We start from the raw sequence: 22,264 nt of genomic DNA on the forward strand, positions 1-22,264 counted from the left end.
CTTGCATACTAAATGTAGTTTATGTTCCTAACACCTGATTGACAGAGCTGTTGAAGGATGCTTGACCAATTTATTAATAACTTATTGGTGTTGATTGGAGCATCAGTCCCTATACCATTGAGAATGTTGGTACAGTAGTACTTGCTATAGCTATTACTGTATTACTGTACTTCAGTATAGATCATTTGTGATTCACTGTTTGCCCTGTTACAAAACATGATGTTGTTTAATATCGATATACACTTTACAGGATTTGTTTGCATAGATAAGCATTGTAAAGCCCAGAGAAGTATGGTAAAGCATAACAAATTAATAATAAAATAATTGCTAACTGTGGTAAACTATGGTTCATGCATAGTATGCTTTATCATGCAAATTTACTGTTGTAAACTTTTATATTGATTGTAGTAGTCATATAGTATTAGTTTTAGATTTATTAATACTGCATTATTAATTCTTCAGTGTATCATGAATTTATTCACAGAAACCCAATGGAAAATCAAGTTATAGCATACACAGGAATTACATTTAACTGACACTTAATGTAAAGTGTTATCAATATTAAATATCGTTGTAGCCTGTTTTTTTTTTATTTTAAATGATGAAGTTCTTCATTATTTTTACATTTTCCTCAATTAGGAAGGAATATCACCTAAACGTCCCTGATTGCCGAGGCTTCATTCATGTTTATTGCATTGCAGCCTCAGATTGATTTGAGTCTTATTTAATGTGCTGTCTCTCGTGATCTATCATTTTTTCATTCTGCTTCACACATCACTCTCGAGGCTCAACAGGTCAGGCAGTGTCCTTCACTGAAGACACGTCTGCCTGCCGCGCACCCAGGTGATGCATTTCTAACAGCTCATTTATGTTCATTTATTCTGACATTAAGTGGATTTTCCTCAATCTGTTTGCTACCCAAAGTTCTGCCTGATTGACAGCACCATTTATCATAATTCAAAGCATGTTTTCAATGTCAGGAAGTGCCCGCTTGTAGTACCATGCTACAAAACAGTAGGCAAAGCACAGCACAGTTCAGTTTATTAAATACTATTGTATTAAAAAGCACAGGTTAGTTTAATAGCAGCGTCTGTGTACATTCAAGTGGAAAAACTACATACGCTGCATGTATGTAAAACACATGAGGAATTTATGATATATAATATCATCACAGTTGATTAATTCACACCTTAATTATCCTTTTAATAATTGTAACAAAAAATATTCCCAATACCTGGAGGAAGTATAAATTACAGTACATTGCAATATGTATCATTACATATAGCTATTGATATAGCAATCTAAGACAAATAGGTATTTACAGTTATGGGGAATATACATGCAAGAATGTCCAAGCATGGTGGCAGCGGTGGGATATAGCTACTGTAGAATTGCAGTATTTGTCTAATGTAGGCTATACAAGATTTAGATTGTTAACTGTGCAATATTTAGATCAGAAATTACAGCATTTTCTTTCCCAATGTATATTAAAGTGATTTATGTAGACCTCTGTTTGTGAAAGTCAGTGTTAACAGTACATACTGAATAGTGGGGTCAGAAGGTGAAAACTGGTTTACCTCTTCTTCATATCGTTGGATAAAAAAACCAAAAAAGTGATATTAATTCAGCTTTCCTAGGCGCATTGTTTGTTCATAAGGAGACATCCTGCATTTTGGGGGGGCACGATAGTTGCGCCTATGACTTAAAGTGCTGTCACTCTTTATACTGCCAGATAGATGTATTGACCATTCTGAAGCAGGCGGAAAGCTTAAATTAACCACCACTTTCGTCTCTGGAAAATAGACACAGATTCTTAGATCATTATATATGCCGCCAAATAGAAAATATTGGGATAACTTCTGTTCAAAAAAATGTTGTGTAGCGCTAACCTCCAGCGGCTCTCCTTTGAAAATAACCCTCAGAATGTGAAGGGTGGATTCAGTGAGTGTATTGGTTCCGTTTCTGTTGTAACAGGTTGCACGCTATTGCCTGTCACTTGCTAACGTACAGGATGTGTAAAATCATGTACTGTTTTGCTGAAAATCAGCCTCTCTATGTTGTCATTAGAGTGTATTAAACGAGACAGCCAAAACATTGTTGATCATGCAGAGGAACAATGTGTCCCAGTTTGCAGTGCAGAGATTAATAGAATCACCTCGTTTTCCTTCCCCCCTGCTGGGTGATTAAATATGATTCATTCAGGATCTCTGGGGAGCTTGGAGCTAGCAGCGTTTGGTGCTGTTAATACTGTGCTCTTTTTACAAGACGCAGTATGGGAGGGGGAAAGGGGTGGGAGGGGGTAAGGGATGGGGGGGGGGGTCCTTCAATTTGTTATTTATTTGTTTGTTTGTTTATAGTATACTTTTTTTGTCTGTTCTGGCACCTCAAAAAACTAAAGACAGATAAACGACACTAAAAACGGTTGTCTAATTCTCTTAACTACAAAATGTATTTTTTAGTATTACTGAATTACTTATATTTGAGGATATTCATAATTAACCAGAACAATATCTCCATTGGAGTGCAGCTTTATTTCCATTTGTTTCTGTGCTATGCGAATGTGCGACTGACAGCAACGCTCTGTGCTACCTGTCACACTCCCGAAGGGGTTGGCCGGCTATTAAACGCACTAATGCGGTTTGTGGCACTTACTTGAAAATGAATGTTGAAGCGTATCGGCAGTGACGGGAGACTCAATCTGGAATGTGTGTGTGATTTCCAGTGGGTACTGGCAAGCAGAACAGGCTCTTGCCTAGCTCTGGCATGATGGATGCAGGCAGGGCCATAACACAGGCTTTACCTGGTCCTTTCACAGCAGGACTGGACTTCAAAGCAGCAGGACAGAGTGAAATACAGCTGCTTCCCTCGTTAAACAACAAAAAGAAGCTATTGATATCCCCCGAGACCACATTTCAACTATGTGTCTGGGAATCAGACATTTAAAATGGGTGGTTTGACGGCATGGGGGTAATGCTAGGGTTAATGAAACGGTTAAGGTAGATATCTGGGAGTACGGTGAAGGTTAAGGTTAAGGCACTGTTCTTAGACTGTCTTCTGGCCTGGTTCTCTTCGTCTGTCTGACACATTGCTGCAGGATTAACGGCACATTTGAATAAGCACAGGTAAAAAAGCAGGAAAGGATTTTCATGTGGGGGCTGTGGGGGCGGCACACTTAAAAGCAAACTGCGGCAAGCATGCTTGAGATCAGCTCCTGTGTGTGAACAGCAATTTCAGTAACAAAAGAGCCCTACAATTACATAACATTTATCAGATCACAAAATACCTTCTGTCAGGTTTGCGTGTAATGATTTGAGACAGCTCCCAACTCTTTGTCTTTATTTGCGAGCTCGGGAATGTCAAGCCTTGTCAATAAGGCTTGGCCTCCACTATACCCTTCTAATCACAATTAGTAAACTCATTTCTACATGCTGAACATGTACAATACTGCCTCTTAATGAAAGTGGTTGGCCTGACCCTTCTCAAAGATTACCGTGTTAAATTCGCACTGTTATGTTGCTGTTTTCTCATGCTTTTCCCATGGTTATACATTTCCCATGGTTTATAATGTTTATCATTTTCTTTACCATACATCTTACTTCTGCTTTACTGTGCTTTCATTACATTTAGCTTGTTTTTTTTTTTTAACTATAGTAAACTGTTATAAGGGTATATAGATGTTATATTGTATCAGTACAGACTGGATAACATAAGTCATGCGGTCATACTGTCAAACTACATATTCATCACGTCTGCAATTTATAAATTCCGTATTAACAAATTATAGATGCATGCTGAATTATAAAGAATAGTAATGCTTTGTTAATATTTTTTATAAGAGTTTTGCTTTTCTTGGTACAGCCAGTGGGGACTTGAAACATGTTTTTCATCTGTGTTGTTTGTCTGCATCCCAGACATGTCCTGCATCCCACTGAGAGCCTCCGGTACACTCCGTCCATGCTGTGAATACCCGCTCTGAGAAGGCAAGAGTGACAGAAAGCTTTCCTACCCTGGCATTGCGGTTATTCCCTGTACTACAGGACTCCATAAGAAACTAAGCCAAGTAGACAAATAGGTTTTCTTGTGGCTTTATTCCCTTTTACAGCTGTTTCGTAGTTTCTTTTAGGGTCCATTTAAAAAGTCTGTCTTGCGTTAACCAAGAACTAAACGTTTGTATTATAAAGTAAACGTCCCAGAACACATTCTGTTAATCAGCATCTTTCAACAATGAGACAACATCTGAAGATCTAATTGATTAAGATACATATGTGCATACATACATACATACAGGATTTCATACCTATGTATAGTCATTAAATACTTTGATGCACACCAAACATAAATCTTCAGAATTTCTTCTCTGTGGAGAAAAAGTTCTCGAAAATAATTCTTGTACGAAATAAATTGGGATGAGATTTATTGGTATCGCAGCAATCATCGCTGGCCTGTCATGGCTGAGTGATCTCTCACAGTGCGAGCCTTGTTGTTCACATTGTAAAGTGCTTTTTGAACCGGTTCAAGGGCGGATCTCAATTGCAGTTACCCTGCGATATATTTATTTTCTGTTTGGGACAGTGATGGGGGGGGGGGGGGTACTTCAATATGTTATTTGTTTGTTTGTTTGTTTTTTTAAAGTATACAAAGGTCTATCTGTCTAGAAATGCTCCCACTGTGGTGTCATTCTACCAGTTGCAGCCTCAGATCATTATAGCTGCCCTGGTTGCTCTTTAGGTCTTTTGTCATTGTAGATAAGGTCTCCGTGGTCTGTTAGCTGGCGTCCCTATTGGAGTTGTTTTAGCAGCTCTTTGTGAATTCTGATTGTCAGCTGGCAGAGTGCAGACAGCACTCCCACGAGTGAAGTCTAATTGAAGAGCAGCAGTTCTACAGTGCTGGTCATAATCAATACCACTGCAGTGCACAAGACTGAGGAGGAAAGGGCAGGGGAGAGGGAGGGAGCTTCACCTGAGAATGGATGCCAGTCCGGGTTATCTTCCTTGAAGGGCTGTCATCCCGGGAGTGCCCAGTCGAATGATAGAAAGACAGGCCCTGAAGGACCAGTACTGTGTCATAGCCAGAGAACAACTCACTCCTCCCAATTCTGACATGCCTTTCAGGAGTCAATCACATCAAACCGGTGTACCCGTGTTAGCGTAATCCACATATTTTAGTGAACGCAATTGGGTGACATGAATACACACAACTCTGTATTCACAACTCTGAATACTCAAATCCCAAATTGCTTGAATTCTAAGTTATATTTTAGATGGAAAGTTATGGATAAAAGCATGGTTTGACTCTTAACAGGCTCATCTATTTGCTCACTGGTTCTTTTTACAGGCAGTATTATTGGAAATACTTTGACTAAAGTATTTGGACACCCTTACAATAGTATTTGGTGGGCCCACCCTTTGCTTCCTTTACAGCTTGCAGTCTTTTTTTTTGTATTTTGAAACCAGGTATCTTTCCAGAGATATTTTTGCCCATTCTTCAACACATTCTTCAACATAGTTTTCAGTTCTGCAATTGACTTTGGTTTCCTTTTTGCAACAGCAGCCTTCATGTCAATCCACAACATCTCGATGGGATTCAAGTCTATAATTATCATTAGGTATTGGTTTTCAACCATGATAATTGTCAATAATTAACAACGAATGGGTTTTATACGAAATGTGTTGATTTCCCAAATGCTTTTGTCCAAGTATGAAATTAGTTATGTAATAATTTGTTGTTTTATTATAAAGCTGAATCTCTAATTTATATCTTTCAATAGAACAATTAAAAATGATAGAAATCACTTTCTTTGTAGTTTTTCTCATTTTAATTTAACTGCCCAAATACTTTTGTCTGCGACCTGTACGTGTGCAATTTCAGGGCAGACCTGCAAGGCATACCGGTCCCCCGCAGCTCTTGTTCGCTGTGTCAGCGCTGTCTTCACTCACAAATCCTCTGTAATCGCACAAGCTCCCGAGGACGGCCCAGGGGCGGTCCTGAGCTGGCCCTGGGGCTCCATGTTTCAGATTACATTGATCAGAGTGGGGAGCAACATTGAGACAGCCGGTACCAAAATAATTTTCAGCCAGCAGACAAAATAAAGAAAACTGGTGCATTGTAAATTGAGGCTAAACATTTTCCATTTTAATAAGAAGCAGCAGGGAGTGATGCTAGGAGCCACAGGGGAATGCCACGATCATTTGTTTGTTTTTCCAAAGGTAATCGATAAATACATTAGCTCACGAAATCAAGCCTCCAGACTACACATCTATTATGTTCAGACAGAACTTTGATACTGTACAGCAATACGCACCTTGTCTCTTTGTATCTATTTGTAATAGAAAGTGATATTGAACCATTTGTGTTCTCAACACTCAGTACTAGTCCCTCAGTCGTTTGCTGCCTAGCGCATTCATTAGTGTCTGCACACATGCACAATTACATGCTGTTACTTTCATAGCTGATACAATTGCACAACTTCTATATTCTATAACTTCTGTATTCTATAACTTCTATATTCTGATTGAGTTTAAAAAAAAAGATACATTTCACTTTTATCTATTTTACTTTTAAGATTGTTGTTACCTCACACGCACATGTCGAAAATATTTAACAAAAGGAACCATTTAAAACAAAATAAGACATTTACAACCTGCTTTGCAAAATGGAGTCATGCCATTATCATGACATTGAAAACCGTGGAACACTGCAGCTAAATATTGGAGTAAAGAGACACTTTGACATGCCGCAGAAGAAGCGCTGGTCATGAAGTTCATAGTTCTGTTCATAACTCCTGGACATTGAAACCAGTTTCTAGCAGAATACCACGGTAAAAGCCTAGCAATGTTCTGTGTGGTACATGCATGGGAAACTTTAAGAAAGGGCAGCAGCTGAACCCATCTTCTTCAAACACAGTATAATACCCAGCCTGGCACAGCTTTCCTGCAGCCAAGATTGAGAGTCTGAATGGAGTCGTTAATCTGGTGAACCAGCCTGTCATCAGCACACATTTATTAATCAAAAACGCATTAGTGAGTTTTAGACGTGATTGGCTGGGGGTTTTCCTGTCCTTAGCGGACTGCCCTGCGTTGCAGCAGGTGAAAAATGAACCTGATTTCTAAGCAGCATGCTAACAGTACCGCCCTTATCAGTTTACTGTGAGCTTGCTGGGTTAAAATAATCATTAAATGCAATGATGCAAAACATATAATAGACACATTGTAATACATTTTAATACCGCGTGAATCTGAAAAGTCTGTTGAACCAGAAAAAGCAACGGAATTGGAAAGCTGAAAGCTTACAGTTCAAAGGTCATTTTCCTCTATCACATTACCGTGCTGTACAATGCTTTACTCCACTCCACTACACTACACACGGTACAAGCTGATATCCTCTCCAGGAGAGGGCTGAGTTTCTACCACTTTTTAATTAAGAATCCCAATTCTCAGATGGCTCAAAAGTCATTATTTGAACTTTAGGGGGTGGGGGGGGGGGGGGGGGGGGGGTAACTTTTAAAGGGGTCCAGCACTACTAGACTTGGTTTGAAAAAGACACTATTTTATATACTGTGATATATATACGCTAACATTAATACAGTGTGCTTATTATTTGGTATTTGCGAACAGGCACTGCTTGTTATTTCTGCTAAGGATTGTGCCTGCAGATCCCCTGATCATATCCTGATCTGTGTTTAAATGTATTCTATTAAAGAATACATGCTGTGATTGGCTGCTCTGTACTGTGAGCACTTAATGGCGTCAAAACTGATTCTGTGTGTTTACTAACCCATGAATTATGACAGTCTCTGGGCGCAATCAGTGTTTTCACAGCCAAGTTATTATTTATTTATGCATTGATTCAAATTATTTAGACAGCAAATACAAATCCTGTGAGGAGGTGTCAGATCTGATTTTCCAGAGATTTCTGGAAGACTCACACACACAGCAGAAGGGGATACACTCGCACAGTTACTAAATAACATTGAGAATCCAGTATGCTTTTGTATGCATGTTACGGTATAGAAGTATATCATGTATATAAATAGAGGATACTGAGTGATCATTCGTGGTATGTGTTTTTTATTTGCCACAGCAGGAGGCTCTGCTTCGACGCAGATTCATTTCAAGCCCTGTTTATAGGCTCTCTGCAACCGTCTTTTCAGATTAGTCAGACGCAGGCAGATCGGTAGCTGGCATCTCTTGACTAAACTCGTTCTCAAGGAAATCTGAGTCAAAACAACAATAGAAATCTGAAATTATTTCAGACGTTTCAAAGTTGTTATAAAACACGTATCGGTGGCTGTGTTGTTTGATATGCAGCTCTGTCCTGAATTTCAGCAGCACTCCACTGGATTGGTATGGAAACAAAGACATATTTGAAACTAGTCCTGGTATTCATGTTATTCCAATTATGTTATACCACTTAAGAAAAACACAAATGTATCCCATGCTGGATATGCCCACGCTTGTGGTATAAACTGGAGATATCCCACAGTTCCCTTGCAAGTACGAAATGTAACCATTACTGTATGGGTATTTACCTCCTAAAGACCCGAATCCTGAATATGATATGCCAAAGCTGCTCTCTGAGCCAGTGACGCAGTAATGACTCAGCCCCCGAGGGAACAAAAATACTGCGCTCGCAGATCTCATCGCCATTTTCACTTTCAAGACTGACCTGATCGGAGAGCCTTGTTCAGATAAGTACATTGCTGCTTCTTTCTTGCATTATTGTGTTTTTACACAAATGTATATATTATATTTTTGTGAACTACAGTAGCTTCATGAAACACTGTAATGAATTGGTCAACTGTAAACTCCAATGCTGAGGTCAGATGCTGTTTCACACAAGCACTGTGCATTTTGTTCAGTTGTTTATGCCATTTGTAACATGTTTCACTAATTGACACTAAGTCATTATACAGATGAATAATTCCATTTCTACAGGTGCTTGTGAGTTTGTAGGAATTTGCAGGTGTAGATCCCACTGTCCTCATTGAAACAAGACTTGACACATCCGGTTTAGCAATTGCCCTTACTAATTAGCAGGGAACAGCCGCTAATTGCATCAGGTACTTTCAATGTGAGTGGGTAAAACATGTCTCGGGGAAACTCTAGATGAGTCAAAATGTTACAGAATGTTGTCCGTCAGTTTGTTTTACAATCATTTCATTTGCTATATTGATGGAGATTTCTTTTGAAATAAAAACTAGCTTTATGTATATTCTGTAGCAGTACCATGTCAGGTATTTGTTTTGCTGGGTATAGAATGTAGAATGTATTCTGACCCTGTGGTTTGTAGTTATAATATGCTCTGTATTTGTATTTGTATTGTGTGCTGATTGTAAATCACCTGTAGCTGTGATCATCTTTTGGAACATGTTTCATTTTGCAGCTTGCTGCAATACTCAAGATCATGTCAGAATCCAAGCAAACACAGTTTACTCTAGGGTCCCGGGATTGGCTGGGGGCCACAGCGAGCCAGACCTACAGAACGTTTTCTCATCAGTATGCAAACATGTCAATATATCCAGTGCTTGGATCTCTGTTCCCTGCCGCTTGGAAATATTTTGGCCTCGAGCTACAGAAAGCCCAAATCAAGCCAGTAACCCTCAGGGCTTCTGATCACCGTTGGTGTAGAACCCTAAGAGTCGTTGTGGTGTTTTAAAACTTTGTTTGAATGCTAATTAAAAAGTAGTAAAAAATGAAGAAAGATAACTTCTGCTCTTGCTGAAAATGACTTTAAAGTCACACTGCAAGTGTTTGCTGTTCATACAGAAGGGGATGTTGTTTTCCCTGGGCTTGTGAGAACCTCTGGCCAGGGTTCACTTTGTTGTGCTTTTTCTTAGCTGTTAAACAGCTTGTTCCGGAATCATTAGCTCCTCTTATTACCCACATTTAATGGATGGATTTTGTCATCTCTTTTATGCTGTTTCTATCAATAACCAACTAGATTGTCTCTTAATTGTCTCGAAGATTAGACTGCAGAATGCTGCATTTATCAGCACGTCACCAGACGAGGTGTCAGAATAGCGCAGGAACAAAGTTAATCACTCACAGCTTCCTCTGTGGAAAAGGAGTGGTCCTTTCAGAAGTGAAATTGGGACACCAAAGCAACCCACACTGTGCCTGATAGATGCAGTAGGAAGGACATTTCAGAAGAAGTAGATGCAATGACAGTTCTGTTGCTGCACTTTGTTATTAGGCTATGTTTTATAAGCTTGTTTGGGCAAAGCTATTTCTCCTGAGGACAGTTACATTCAAATTACACAGATTGAACTGGCAGGTAAGAAGGTATTCTTTAACAGCAGGCCTGAGATTGCATATATACACACAGACACAGACACACACACACACATTATATCTATAATGTTTTTTACAGTGCAGAAATGTTTGGTGGAATCAGAAAGCTGTGCTTTAAAGCGATTTGAGAACAATGGGAGATAATGCCGGCATTATACTGTAATTGTACTGCCTGTAACACAACACTGTGCTTTCTGTGCTGAATTTGAATGTATCCTTCCAGATATGGTAGTCTTTGCAAACCTATTGATCCCTGGCAGTTTCTTCTCGGCTTATGCAGCCTCTGCGTCTGCTTTGAATTAAAGCTGGTGAGATGCCAACTCGGAAACTGCAGAGGGCTCCATCGGCCTTGGATTATGCAGCCGCTTGCCAATTCCCTCATTTTCGATGTCATTCACATAGAACCGACATGCAAGAGCCAGCTTGACGTGTAAAACAGCCACAGGGACTCGGGATAGCCTGCTAGTCCTGTATTCCTTTTACAATCGGGGGGCCATTTGACTGTACAGTGTGTATTCAAAGCTTTCTGATTAGGACCCATCCTACTGCATCAAAATAAATGTTTACTCTTTTATATACTTATATAACTCTTACAGGATGCAACCTTTTTAATATCTATAATTACAGAAAAGCTTTTTTTTTTAAAAACATGCCACAGCTTCACTTGAAGTTTCTACACCGAAGACACGTACAATGAAGAAGTGCTTTGAAATACCGCTTCTTTGTCCGAGAGAAACCCCTGTAATGGATTTTCACGCACAGACCCCTCCGCTCCACTGCTTCTGCTTCATTGCCAATCCTCGAAGCGAATGCACTTGGAGATAATTTACTGCAAATTGGAGTTCATATTGCAGAGATTGCACAGTCTGGCTATGGGAGAGCTCTCCTACCTGCGTTATTAGAGAGCCAGAGGGAATGTGCTCCAAGAATCCGCATTAGTGTCTTCAGAGCGGAGCAGAAGACAGAAAGCTTGATGGCTTTATAATTGAGTTATTTTCATGGCAGTTAATAAGTCAATTGTTGTTACCTGGATGCACATGCATACACACTTTTGAACTTTGATCGCAATTCAAGAGCAAGAATCACCAACAGAAATCACTGTTCTCACCAGTCATGTTTCCCTGAGTTATTTCAGCTTTAAATAGGAGCAAGAGGGGTCACTGTCGAGTGGTGTGCAGAGTGAGTCATACAGTCAGGGGAGCGCAGGTTCGTGTCCTGGCTGTGCAAATGAATCCATCTTCGCTGGGGATCCCAGAGGGAGCGTCGCACTGATGCTCCTGCGGGTCAGGGAGGCAGAGTCTCCAGGGACTGCCTTCTTTTTTGCCCTACAGCTGACCCTACTGCCTAACCGATGTAGCACACATGTTTACATGTTTGTGTACAGTGGCTATCCATGACTGAATACTGTGCCGTGCAAACGGATTGATTAAAGTGTAAGCAGTTTCAATGTCATTGCATTTCATTTTTCTTCATTGGTGCGGGTCATTTCTTAAGGAAAGGTCGCATATCCCACCAGAAATAAAAATGTGAACCCATTTGCAGATTCCGTTGCCACGAAGAATCAGTGGAATCCTGACTGCCCATAGTAATCCTACACCCTGGATTCTCATTTCATTCGAAGGATATACAGTGCCACTGACTATAAAAGTGCATCTGTGGGAGCTTGGCCATGTTTGAAATGTATTTGTTTACGACTGTAAGTCGCCCTGGATAAGGGCGTCTGCTAAGAAATAAATAATAATAATGGAATTTTTTTTTTGTTGGTTGCTAGAAAACTAAGCAGTCTGTGGAAAAGCGTGTGGTCTACCGAGACAATCCTACTGGCATAGGAGATGTTACACAGCTGAGCTATTTCATTTGAAAAAGCTGTTTGGAAAGAAAAACAGGGCCTTTTAGTAAGATAGTACCTAAACTAACTACCTAAACTTTGTTTTCTTGTACCAAGGGGCAAAATAATCAGTTATTATATTGAAGCGGTAGACTGAGATGTTTATCTATTTTTTCTCAGTTATTTCTTTTCTTTATTGTCATATGTCATAGTCTGCATGTCGCTCCTTTAAGTTTCCCTTTGCTTTACTGTTTCTTTCAGACAGTTTTGTACATGCTTAGCCTAAATATTTCAACAATGTATCCATTACCAGAGGTCAGTTATGTAATATGACATGTGCTGTAGATTGCTATGGCTTTATTTATTCTTTGTACAGGACGTATATGTCTTCTAGCAAGCTGCATATTCCATACAAAATAGCTGATTATTTAATAACTGCAGGAAAACTAGCCTCTGTACGAGGCACTGGTAGAAAATGATGAACCAGTAAGCTCTCCTATTTACCCAGTACCCCCAGGGTAGTTTTAAGTCATATGGTAGATTACTGTAAAAATAATCACCTAAACGCAACACACATCTTTTCTATGAGATTTTAATTTCTGTATGGGTAAATTGAAAGAATTGCCACATTTAAGGCTAATCCAATAAAACGACACTCACAGTTTTTAGATCAGAGCATGTAGTTGTTCTTTCCGTTTGTGTTGTGGCCCTCTGGGCATTATAAAGCCAAGCATACGTCTGTGTTGTGCAGTACCTTCAGATTCTTAATGTTGGTGAAATGAACAGGGTAATAGCGCGGCAGGGAATAAAAAAAGGAAATTGCAGGCTTCTTTTCATTCTTATTATGACGGATATGACAGTCTGGATTTGTGCAATTGTTTTGATATGCAGTTCAGTTATCATAAAGGCAGTATTGCAGACCCAGGGGGAGAGTTCCTAATCATACCCCTGAGACAGACGCCTGCATTCCCCATGCCTGTGTTTCAAATCTACAAAGTGATTCACAATGTCCGTTTTTCCCTTTATCACAATATAAACCAGGACTCGCGCTTTGACACATTTGCCCCTCTTTTTCAGCTCCCCATCACATAACTTATACAGTGTTCTCAAGAGGGAAAGTAATATCCTACATTTATCCTGCTGTCATCCTCTCTTCACAATCAGGTTGGGCATCCCACCGCTGCCACCACATTAAGGGGTCAACTACTGCAATCTTGAACAGGAAATCTCAGGATTTCAGCTCAGGGCTTTATGGACCCAAAACTACCCATTGAGATATGAAGCAGTTCTTTTAAAGCTGTCAGTTCCGCATTGTAACCTGGTTGTTCCATACCCCTCCCTTTTTGCAGCGCCTGATATTTGAGGGTTTTCAGCAAAGAGTTTTATAAAGAATCCCCCACCGAGGAGCCAGTTTAGAGAGAGGAAATGTTCAGGAGACGTAAATGAAGGGTTAGATTCTGGAAAGTGCCTGCTCTTCACTGATTCCCCTTTCCTGTTGACAGATCATGATGTAGACGAGGAACAGAAGGTGAAGACCCAACGACCCAGATCAGCTGATCAACCAGGCACCTTCCAGGCACAGACAGGTGAGCAGAAACGCCAGAGCAGAAACGCCACACACTTATTTTATTTAAATGGACAGATTTGAGCAATCAAACTCAGAGGACTGCGACATTATTAATATCCACACTACCTAAATGGTGTGCAATCAACAAGCATTAAAATGACATGAAACAGTTTCAACTGAAGTTAATAAATCAATATGTCAGTCCGTCAAATAATCAATCGGTCAGTTGATCAACTTTATTGACTTGCACGTTCTGATGAAATCTGCATCTCACCTACGATTTATCACCCAGCCGCAGACGCTGGATATATTATCGTTTTATCGGTCTCCGGTCTGTGTGAAAGCATTTTCCGAACCTTGCCCTGCTTTTTAGTTTGATCATTAACTGTCTGGTGTTTCTTGACCTCTCTACGGCTCAGTTTTACAGCTACAACTGAAGCCTTCAGGGAGCCTGTGTTTTCTTCAGCAATCTTCACCTGAACAGTAGGTATAGAACGAACTAAAGTGCAATGTGTCTAAGAAACCCCACCACAAGTTAGAGCAAGAGCCTGTCCTTTTAAACATGTTTCTTCCTCAGCTTTTCAAACCGGTTGAAAGACTTCAAGTAACAGTAAAGCGCCTGGGTAATTATAAATGTTCTTCCTGTACTGTGTTCTTGTATGACAGGAGACCCTGCCGCGGAGGAGTGGTCCCAGTGGAGTGTATGCTCACTGACCTGCGGACAGGGCTGGCAGGTCCGGACGCGCTCCTGCGTCTCCTCTCCGTACGGGACTCTGTGCAGCGGACCCCTGAGAGAGACAAGGCTCTGCAACAACACGGCCACCTGCCCAGGTAAGGACTGGACCACGATTGCTTTGTGGACAGGTAAATCACATAAAACAGCACCTTTGCTATTGCCTTATTCCATTCAATATACTTGGTTTGTGTGCTCTAGTGCATGGGCATGTTCCATAGTAATTGAGTCGATCCATTGAACAGGGAAAAAGCTGTGTAGGTATCTGTTATTACACTGTAATTACATCTGTATCGTAATTACATTGTAAATACGCTATCACCATTTTTTCATTTTGTAATTAAGCATGTTGCATTTTAACTACACTATCTTCTGTTTAATTACTGTGTTATAACAGTATAATTGTAATATAGAGAAACATAAACATCATGATTATTATTAATGTAATTATTATCTACATTCTGTTCTGAACGTTTTACTCAGCTTATAGTCAGTCCTCCTCCCTGTGCTAAGAATGAAATAGAAATATGGACCTTCTTTGGTCTAACATCCAAAACAATTTAGCCCTGATTTCAGACTAGTCCATATCCTTTTTTTCATACAAAGCTCATATATGTATGTATTCTTTCAGATGAACGTAACTGGACACATTCTCCTAGTCTAGGAGAGGTGGGCTGCACTTCCAACTGGCTGCAGCACGTTTCGGAGGATGTGTGTTTCAGCCTTCCTTTCCCAAGTTGCCGGGGGGTTGCAGCTGTGAACCGGGATAAAAAATAATAATTGGGCATTCCAAATTGGGGAGAAAACTGGGGTAAAAACCATTGCCGACGACTACATTTATAAAAAAAAAAACAACAACATTGTAAAGACTTGTATTAGTCAACATCAAGAGGATTTTAAAAACAGCAGTGACATTTTACAAAGCTTCATTATTTCAACATTAACAATACGCCTAGGAGCGAGATACAAAGCAAAGTTATTTATAATTCAAAACTAACCAAATCCTTATAATTTGAATCATTAATATCGCTGTCATTTGTTTATTTCTTCTTTATTTATTTTTTGGTTTCAGTATTGTATTCATAAAATCTATTTTTATACACCAGAGAAACGCGGTTTTAAAAAATAGCTAACTTTTACAAAGCAAATGAATAAAGTGGACTGTGTATTCACAAATGCATTTTATTTATGTATACAAGCACACAGTGTATTCAATTGAAATGTTTAGTTTGAATGATTTTTTATACAAAAAAAAACCTTTGAGTGTCCTCGGAATTTAGTTCATTTTGAATACTGCGATTTATCAAGAGAAAATTAAATAAAATGGTAGCTTTTCAGTTGCATTTCTACTTTCAGATTATTATTTATTTATAGTATACTGCTGATTAAACCTGCTCTATAAGGAATATACTGTCCCTTTATGTTGAACCAAATATTAGCTAGTGCTCTCATGTTTTATATGTCACCAGAAACCCTCAATAGCATTATAGCCTTATTATGTACTGTTGGGTGCACAATCTTCCTTACTCAACGTTTATTGAACTAAATATTTAGAATGCTCAGAGCCATTCTCCACATTCTATTCTTTAAATCTCAAATTGCATTCCCAAGCACTGATTCACAAACGTGATTATGCTAAGTTTGCTTTGTAAAGAGTTGGCTGATTGCTTAAACTTGATTAGCAGTTCAGAGATTGAGTCTATAACAGTTGCAGTTGTTTCTTTGTTCTTGCAGCCCTATCTATCCCATTGCTTCCTCATCTCCCAATAAGCATGTAACAATTTCCATGTAAAATAAATGCAAGGACGATGGATGGATATTTTCACACTATTCTGGGTAGCTGTGCATAGCTAAAACCTTTACCCATTTATAATATTGACCAATGGGCTAAGCGTATTAGCAGTTGATTCATTAGTCCCTAAATTTATCAATATTTTGGCAGGGTATATTCACGGAGATGCTGTGTTCTAGAGGGTTTTCAGAAAGGAATTAAATCATTTTGATGGTAAAATACTAGCAAGAATAGTTACAGGTAAAGGAGAAGTTGCTTTACTGCTCTTAGTTCCTTGCTAGTTTTTTTACTGTTAAATTTGGTATATTGCTCAAAGAAAGAGCATCCTTGCAAAATAAACTCATCTCAAATTGTCTATTATTTAATAGTATAAAATGACAAAGAAGCAGTGATGTTAAGTTGAATTTCGTGCTGTATTATTTAGCTTTATTTTTGTATGCAGAGTTTGTGGTTTAAGACACTAGGGTGCTTAGGGACTGCATGTAAGCAACACATATGAAAAGGGGTGGTGATGAGTCTGTCTACGCCAGGGCAGACAATACAAGCTGTGTCAGAAGAGCACGGACAAAACAGAGAACAATCGATCATTGCAAACACCCTGAAAGCGTCTGCACTCACAATCACTTTGATTTTGTACAACGCTACAGAAAGCACAGATAAGAAGCTCAGGTACTGGACGGGAGATGATTCTGACTGTATTAATTAGGTAAATGGTTTAAGGTCTGACTTTATACACAGTGCTGTGGGATTGGCTTCTTTTTTCACACTGTGAGACACTTCTGTGGCAGTTTTGAACAAGCTTATTTGATTTCTGTAAGGTACGTTTGCTGAACTTTATTGAATTTTCTTTTAATCCACCTACCCCTCACTAGTGAGCAGTGAGTTGCAGCAATGTTTTTTTTTAGTAACAAATATGAATTGCTCTTTTGAGCAAGATCCAGGTCTAAAACCAATGTTTTTATTTTTTTTTAATTATTGTTATTGGTATTATTTTTTATTAAGATTTGTTATTATTTTATTTATTTTGTTTTAAAACTTTACCCCTCCCACCTTTTTTTCTTTCTCCTCCCCTCTCTATATCCTTCTCCTCCTCTATTTACTGATATTGTACTCGTGCAAAAAAACACACCTCTGAAATTAAAGGGTACATAAGGACCTTTTTATTTCATTGTTTACGTGAGGTGTGTGTATTGTTTTAATTTTAATTTTTACATTTTGACCACTTTTTTTAACATGTAAATTGCATTCCGTGCCTCAACATGGCTTCCCATGTACCCGCATGGACCTCTCAGAACTACATTTCCCATCATCTTCCTGCTCACATATGTAACTGAGGTGGATTTACCAGTGAGCAGGAGGGTGATGGGAAATGTAGTTCTCAGAGGTCAAAAAAGTTGTCAAAATGTAAAAAAAATAAATAAATAAAACAATACACACATGGGAACATGTAACACAATAAAATAAACAGGTCCTTATGTACCCTTTAAAGTCCTGCTTTTCAAAGCATGCAATTTATGTTGAGCTTATCTTCCTCAATCTTCAATGGGGCTGATAAGTCTTAGTGTTAATGTAAATTATTTAACTAAACTCGAATAAAGTGACCAGTAAACTTTATAGTGTCAAATAAAATAAGTACACAAATAAAAACAGGACGACCTCTTTGTCTACAAAGAAGTAATATGCTATAGACGATTTAGCTGCTAGGCCTTTAAATTAATACCAAAAATATAGAAAAAATGCACACATCCAAAAAGACATGCAGCAGCTGAAATCCACAACATAGGTTTTGAAAATCAGGCTTTAAGAGTCTGGGAATCTTCTGCCTACAACATAATGCTTTACGAACATGCAAAGCCCCCAGTAATAAAAACTGAACAACCCTGAAATGAATACTGATGCTTTATTGCTCAAACTCGTGTTATTCCTCTAAGTTTTCTGCCAGACCCTTGGCAATCCTATGGTATTGTAAACAGTTATTGCATGTGGGTTGTAATCAATGTTGGCATGTTTTATAAAAAACTATAAATGAAAAAAGGTTAGAATTTTGTTAAAGTTACTGCAGGGACTGATTACTGGCTCCAAAAAGTGATCTGTTAAATATTACTGATTACTTCTTATAAAGTTCACTTTTATATTACTTTTGCAAATAACATTAATTATACGCAGTTTCTTAACACAACACGTTTACTGGTCAGTATTTAATTTTAATATTAGTAAGGTAGAAGAAAGAAACAAACAGATAATAAAAAGTTTGCAAAAATACTGTAATAATTTACTCAAAAAAAGTAATCTGATTACAGGTAACTATTTAGTGTAACGCGTTACTTTAAGATCCCTGCACAATTGTGATTGACACCCGATACACCCTCACCGCACCTGTACGGGTACGTTCACAGGAGGGAGGTGTGAGTGCGTGCTGGTGACCGCCCCCTGGTGTTTATTGGTGTTTATTGCAGTGCACGGGCTGTGGGAGGAGTGGTCCCCGTGGAGTTTGTGCTCGGTATCGTGTGGGAGAGGGTCCAGAATGAGAACGCGGACTTGCAGCGCTCCGCAGCACGGAGGAAAGGCCTGCGAGGGGCCCGAGGTGCAAAATAAACTCTGCAATATCGCTGTGTGCCCCGGTTAGTACATCCACGCCTCCCTAACCCCTCACCTCTAACCTCTAACCCCTTACCTCCCTCTCTCTGTCTCTGTTTGTCCTGTCCCAGTAGTTCGTTCATTCGTTTATTTTCTTTGAATGTCATACGTTTTCATTCTGTTTGTTTTGTTGTTTTTGTTTTATTTGTCAGTTTAGTTGGTCCAGTCGTCCTCAATCTATCACGTTGCATTGTAAAGAGCACCTTCAGATATCACCAATAACTTCATAGCAGAGCCACAAGATGTATCAAATAATAACAACTGATTACAAATTCCGATGCTAAACTCATGGCTACATTACAGCTGTTACTTCTAAAGCTAATCATAATTAAGTCATAATTAAAAGGGAATCTTCGCTTTAGTCATAAACCTGAAACAAAAGAAAAAGCAGACATTTCAGCAAGATGTGGAGGTGTATGAATGACTATTCTGCATCAACATAGACCACTGTTTAGGTAATTAAAAAAATACCTTCATGTGTATCAGACTGGCTAATCCAACAACACTGCATCAAAGGAATCTTTTACAAGCCATTTCTTCTCTCTTATTAGTGCTTGCAATTATACCGCTGGTCCCCTTTTTTTTCCTGTTTTAAGATATTTTGTTTTTTTGCTTGCTACTTCAGTTTTGAAAATGCACGCATTTCAAAGGCAATGCTATAAAAGCAAAAGTCGCTGCAGCTTTCTGGTGAAAATCACTTCCTGTGCTGTATCGCAGTTTCACTCCAATCCGCCAGCTGAAATCGAGTCATGTGACCTACCACACAGGAAGTGATTAGATATTAAAGAACCTTACACAGTGGTGTTAATGTATCATATAAAATAACCTCACAATCTTAAAAAAAAGCACCAGTGTTCATAATGCTAACATAAGTAAGAAAACGGGTTGACAAATCTTGTTAAGCACTCCTTTACCACAATATTTTATATTAGACCTCAAGGTTTTTTTTTCTATACCTTGCTTAAGAAGAGTGATGCAGTATTATTTTGTTTTCCAGAAAAGCAATTTAAGGCTTTTCATCCCCCATGGCAGTAATACTGCTTGACAAAGAAAATGGATGTTGTAAATTAAGTACAGTACACTAAATAGCTAAGCTGTAAACCAGAAACACAACACACATACCAGCAACACAACACACAACACACATACCAGCAACACAACACACAACACACATACCAGCAACACAACACACAACACACATACCAGCAACACAACACACAACACACATACCAGCAACACAACACACAACACACATACCAGCAACACAACACACAACACACATACCAGCAACACAACACACAACACACATACCAGCAACACAACACACAACACACATACCAGCAACACAACACACAACACACATACCAGCAACACAACACACAACACACATACCAGCAACACAACACACAACACACATACCAGCAACACAACACACAACACACATACCAGCAACACAACACACAACACACATACCAGAAACACAACACACATACCAGCAACACAACACACAACACACATACCAGAAACACAACACACAACACACATACCAGAAACACAACACACAACACACATACCAGAAACACAACACACAACACACATACCAGAAACACAACACACAACACACATACCAGAAACACAACACACAACACACATACCAGCAACACAACACACAACACACATACCAGAAACACAACACACAACACACATACCAGCAACACAACACACAACACACATACCAGAAACACAACACACAACACACATACCAGCAACACAACACACAACACACATACCAGCAACACAACACACAACACACATACCAGAAACACAACACACAACACACATACCAGAAACACAACACACAACACACATACCAGAAACACAACACATAATACACATACCAGCAACACAACACACAACACACATACCAGCAACACAACACACAACACACATACCAGCAACACAACACACAACACACATACCAGCAACACAACACACAACACACATACCAGAAACACAACACACAACACACATACCAGAAACACAACACATAATACACATACCAGCAACACAACACATAATACATATATCAGCAACACAACACACATACCAGCAACACAACACACATACCAGCAACACAACACACAACACACATACCAGAAACACAACACACAACACACATACCAGAAACACAACACATAATACACATACCAGCAACACAACACACAACACACATACCAGAAACACAACACACAACACACATACCAGAAACACAACACATAATACACATACCAGCAACACAACACACAACACACATACCAGAAACACAACACACAACACACATACCAGAAACACAACACATAATACACATACCAGCAACACAACACACAACACACATACCAGAAACACAACACACAACACACATACCAGAAACACAACACATAATACATATATCAGCAACACAACACACATACCAGCAACACAACACACATACCAGCAACACAACACACAACACACATACCAGAAACACAACACACAACACACATACCAGAAACACAACACATAATACACATACCAGAAACACAACACACAACACACATACCAGAAATACAACACATAATACACATACCAGCAACACAACACACAACACACATACCAGAAACACAACACACAACACACATACCAGAAACACAACACATAATACACATACCAGAAACACAACACACAACACACATACCAGAAACACAACACACAACACACATACCAGAAACACAACACACAACACACATACCAGAAACACAACACATAATACATATATCAGCAACACAACACACATACCAGCAACACAACACACAACACACATACCAGAAACACAACACACAACACACATACCAGAAACACAACACATAATACACATACCAGCAACACAACACACATACCAGAAACACAACACATAATACACAACACACATACACGTAAGACAAAAAAAGAACAAGGAAAATAGGACGAATACAGTTCTCTTTATCACCTTGTATATAGCCTTGTTACTACAGGTAAAATATATGGTCTTACCTGCACAAAAATATTAATTGCCACTTGTTTTAGGGATCTGTTAAATGTGGTAACATTTAATCTATAAACATGTTTTTAATTAATGCAGTTTAATTAATGTTGTTTGGATTTTTTTTCTAGAAGATAGTATAAGATTGTAATTATAGGTATTATTAAATGATTCATATATAACCAATTATAATGGATCGCTTAAATATGACCAAAATAACTATATTCATGTATTCATTCTTGGTATGTTTTTCTTTTCTTTTGCAGTTCTCTCAGCGTAAATTAAAGACACACATTTTAAATATGTATGAATTAATTAATATTTTGATATGGAAATTAAAACAATTACCTTAATTTATTG

General features: G+C 38.8%; 1 protein-coding gene across 7 annotated transcripts in view; it reads left to right on the top strand.

Annotated features, from left to right (window-relative positions):
* Positions 1 to 22,264, top strand: part of LOC117413828 (adhesion G protein-coupled receptor B2-like) — a 137,774-nt gene that overhangs the window by 52,647 nt on the left and 62,863 nt on the right. For 5 of the 7 annotated variants that reach the window (XM_058999461.1, XM_058999459.1, XM_058999458.1 and 2 more), the window contains exons 3-5: positions 13,620 to 13,703; positions 14,351 to 14,515; positions 18,666 to 18,830. In XM_058999461.1, coding sequence (XP_058855444.1) covers positions 13,620 to 13,703; positions 14,351 to 14,515; positions 18,666 to 18,830 — 414 coding nt within the window. The remainder of the gene's footprint in view (positions 1 to 13,619; positions 13,704 to 14,350; positions 14,516 to 18,665; positions 18,831 to 22,264) is intronic. The other 2 variants (XM_058999462.1, XM_058999465.1) reach the window with 1 other exon arrangement.

This window comes from Acipenser ruthenus, chromosome 25 (assembly GCF_902713425.1).
Source record: "Acipenser ruthenus chromosome 25, fAciRut3.2 maternal haplotype, whole genome shotgun sequence".
Lineage (NCBI taxonomy): Eukaryota > Metazoa > Chordata > Actinopteri > Acipenseriformes > Acipenseridae > Acipenser > Acipenser ruthenus.